Genomic DNA, 3,716 nt, shown 5'->3' on the forward strand with positions numbered 1-3,716 from the left:
AATAAAATATGACACTGTTATTTACTGTGATAAAATATCTGTTATCATTTTAAATTAATGGTCAAAAAATCAAAGAGAAAGCATACTTGGTTGTCCATACTAAAATAGAAATAGCAATTCTTTTTTGTGTGTGAAAAATTCGTTGGATTTGACCATAATAAAATTAAATAAATAAATTTAGGTTGTGATTACCTAGAAAAAATCCATAAAATAATATGCAAACCTTGGATCTCGAACATCATACAACTATCATATGAATCATATATTTCTCCGGCCCCAACTTATCTGCTTTGCTTACTATTCTAGTAATTGGTTTGATTAAATTCTAGTCTAAATTTTAATAGTTTGATCCACTTAGGGAGCCATGGCTGAATCTTTGCCTCCTACCAAGTCACCCAAGCCAGTTCAACAACTAGCTGCAGAAGCCTGCAAGCAAGTCCCAGAAAACTATATTCAATCCAAAGATGCTGATATTCAACCCTCTTGCCCTCTACTGGATCTTGCTTCTATTGATCTTAGCCTTCTCTCATCTTCAACGCCATCGCCGGCCCGGGAAAAGGAGCTCTCTAAACTCAGATCAACTCTCAGTTCTTGCGGCTGTTTTCAGGTTGAATTATACACATGGCCATTATTTGGGTTTTTGGGGGTCTTGGTTTTCTTGTCTGCTTATGAGGATTGTTTAACATTATTCAGGCAATAAACCATGGGATTTCAGATGATTTCCTTGACAAAGTTGGCGAAATCGGCAAAAGCTTCTTTGCTCTTCCAATGGAGGAGAAGCAGAAATATGGGAGAAGTCCTGATGATACTGAGGGGTATGGAAATGATTCAGTTCTCTCGGAACATCAAATTCTTGATTGGACTGATAGATTGTATCTTACTGTGAGCCCTGAAGAGCAGATAAAGTACAATCTCTGGCCTGCAAATCCTGAAAATTTTAGGTTTGTTTTCATTCCATTCTTACCTTTGTCATGAGTTGGCTTTGTTACCAAATTAGAGCATGTGCTTTATCTCTATTATATGTGTTATATATTATATGTGTTGGGCGGAGGCCAGTAAAATGTCTAAGTCCATCAATTGGTGACTAAAGAATTGTTGGAGGGTGGCCAGTGAAAGTCCAAGTCCATCAATTGGTGGCTATGAGATGGTTGTACAGAGGCCCGTGAAAGGTCAAATTTAGCATCCTCCTCTCAAAAATGTAATGTCAAAAATAAAATTATGTCTTTGCTACGAGCTAGCAGTAATAAGTGTTTGATCTATGCTCAACATTTAGCACCATCAAGGTATAAGACAGGATATCCTGTTGTTTTTAGCACTTCCTGGGATACCATAAAATATCTTGAATTCCTCTTCTAGTGTGGGAGTACTTTAAGCTATCCTCTCCTTATCCCATCCTATCCTAATCAAACATGGATCAGAAGTTCTCATTTTACTTACTTGGCAGGGAAGTTCTGAAAGAATATATCAAGAAGCTGACTGCCTTAAATGAGCTCCTACTTAAGGCCATTGCATTGTCACTGAACCTGGAGGAGAACAGCTTTGTGAACCAGTTTGGAGATCGAGATCGAGCATCCAAGGTAGCAAGGTTCAACTTCTATCCCCCATGCCCGAGCCCTGATCTTGTTCTCGGTGTGAAGCCACACGCGGATGGCACAGTCCTCACTTTCCTGTTGCAGAACAAAGATGTTGAAGGGCTTCAGGTCCTGAAAGATGGTCAGTGGTTCAGAGTCCCCATAGTTCCATATGCCATTGTTGTCAATGTCGGAGATCAAGCCGAGGTAGTTTTTCATGTAGTTATAGATCACGCGGTAGTTGTTCTAACTGTAACATAAGCATAGTGAACATTTATGATGTTGTGTTTACAGATAATGACTAATGGGGTGTTGAAGAGTCCAGTGCATAGGGTGGTGACAAACACAGAGAGGGAAAGGAACACTTTGGCTGTGTTTTTTTGCCCAGATTCAAATAGTGAGATTGGACCAGTGGAGAAGCTGATCACTGAAGAAAGGCCAAGATTATACAGGAATACCAGGAATTTTGTTGGGCTGTTTTTTCAGAATTACCAGCAGGGAAAGAGACCATTAGATGTTGTTAGGATTTGATTTCTTGTTTCTGAAACTGCCAATCATCATTTTCCTTTCCTTGGACATTTCTTTGGTAAATAAAAGTACTAGATGTACCCATTGAAGACTTTACTATGTTTCCCTTCACATTTTGTGTGCTGAAGGAGTGTGTTAACGCAAAAGATAAGGTGGCCCATTTTATAAAGATATAGGCCGGGTTTTGGTAAATAATCAGCTTATCAGTCAATTTTGGCTTATTTGACCATTATTAGTTGTTTGGTTAATAAGCTTTTTGTAACTCCAAAATACTAAAATTCAAAAGGCTACTCAAAGTAGCCTTTTCAATTAGCTTTTTGAGTAAAAAAATATACTAAACAGCTATCAGCTAACAGTTAATCTATAAAATAACTTTCTACAATCAACCAATATTATCAATTAATCATACCTTTTAACCTAATCAGCTAACAGTCATTTACCAAACAGGGCCATAATGGTTACAATTGGTTCCGGTTGTTAGCCCAAACCATCTTCAGGCGCAAATTATATCCTAAACCAAAGTTTATCATTTGCATGGTGGATCTTGGTTCGAAAAAAAAAAAAACAAACAAAAACAAAAACAAAACAAAACAAAAAAAGAAGCAATTAAACCATATTTAACAGGTCATTTGCATATTTTGGTCACCGACGACAACTTCTGGCGACAACTTCCGTCACTGAAGACGATTGAAGGCGACCTTTCTGGTCGCCCTCTCTGGGGAAGGCAACCATTTCTGGTCGCCTTCTCCGGGAGAAAGTGACCAGATCCGGTCGCCTTCCCCAAGGAGAAGGCAGCCTTTTTGGTCGCCCTCTCCGGGGGAAGGCGACCAGAACACTTTCTCTTGGAGAAGGCGACCAGATCTGGTCGTCCTCGCCGGAGAAGGCGACCTTTCTGCCGGAGATGACGATCGGCGTTCGTCGTCGGTGGCCGGAATATACAAATGACCTGTTAAAAATGTTAATTGTTTTTTTTTCTGGTTTTAGTAACTTAATTGTTTTGATTTTTCGAGTTCAGTGACTTATTTGGGACTTATTGGAGTTTGCTTGTTCCCAGATAGTATGATGATTTATTTGTAGTTTATCCCAAAAGTCAAGCATGTAACTCATGTTTTAGTTATGGTTACATGTTCTAAGTCTAGTACAATGTCTTAGAGTTGATCTCCTCATTTCAATATTTGTAATTTTTATTTTTTGTTTCCACTCCTCATTTTGTATTTGTGATTTTTAAGAAGAAGAAAGAAAAGCATTACGTCTTAAAATTAGATAATTTGTAGTAATATCACCATCATTTTCAACTACCCAAATCCGAATAACTATCCAACTCGAGAAAGCTCATGAAGTTTCACCAACTTCAACTAAGTATATATAACTGATAATTCACTAATTCGTAACTAGACTCAGACATAATTTAATTCTATTGATAATCTATATATATATTTTTTAAACCATACGTGTAAACTATAATTAACAATCATACACCTTAGATGTATGAGCTGAGGTTAATATCATGAAATTTCAAATCTAAGAAAGATTGATATGTAACTCTGACCAAATTATTTACATAAGAAACTGAAAATTTTCCAAATAGTTGACCAGCAAAATGCATAAAGCCAATAT

General features: G+C 37.4%; 1 protein-coding gene across 1 annotated transcript; it reads left to right on the plus strand.

The window, feature by feature from the left end:
* Nucleotides 1-242: 242 nt before the first annotated feature.
* LOC116013722 (protein SRG1-like) lies at nucleotides 243-2,291 on the plus strand. The gene is made up of 4 exons (XM_031253623.1): nucleotides 243-607; nucleotides 694-941; nucleotides 1,445-1,778; nucleotides 1,866-2,291. Exons 1-4 carry the CDS (start codon nucleotides 365-367, stop codon nucleotides 2,100-2,102), a joined length of 1,062 nt encoding a protein of 353 aa, XP_031109483.1. The 5' UTR covers nucleotides 243-364; the 3' UTR covers nucleotides 2,103-2,291.
* Nucleotides 2,292-3,716: the final 1,425 nt, after the last annotated feature.

Source organism: Ipomoea triloba, chromosome 3 (genome assembly GCF_003576645.1).
Source record: "Ipomoea triloba cultivar NCNSP0323 chromosome 3, ASM357664v1".
Lineage (NCBI taxonomy): Eukaryota > Viridiplantae > Streptophyta > Magnoliopsida > Solanales > Convolvulaceae > Ipomoea > Ipomoea triloba.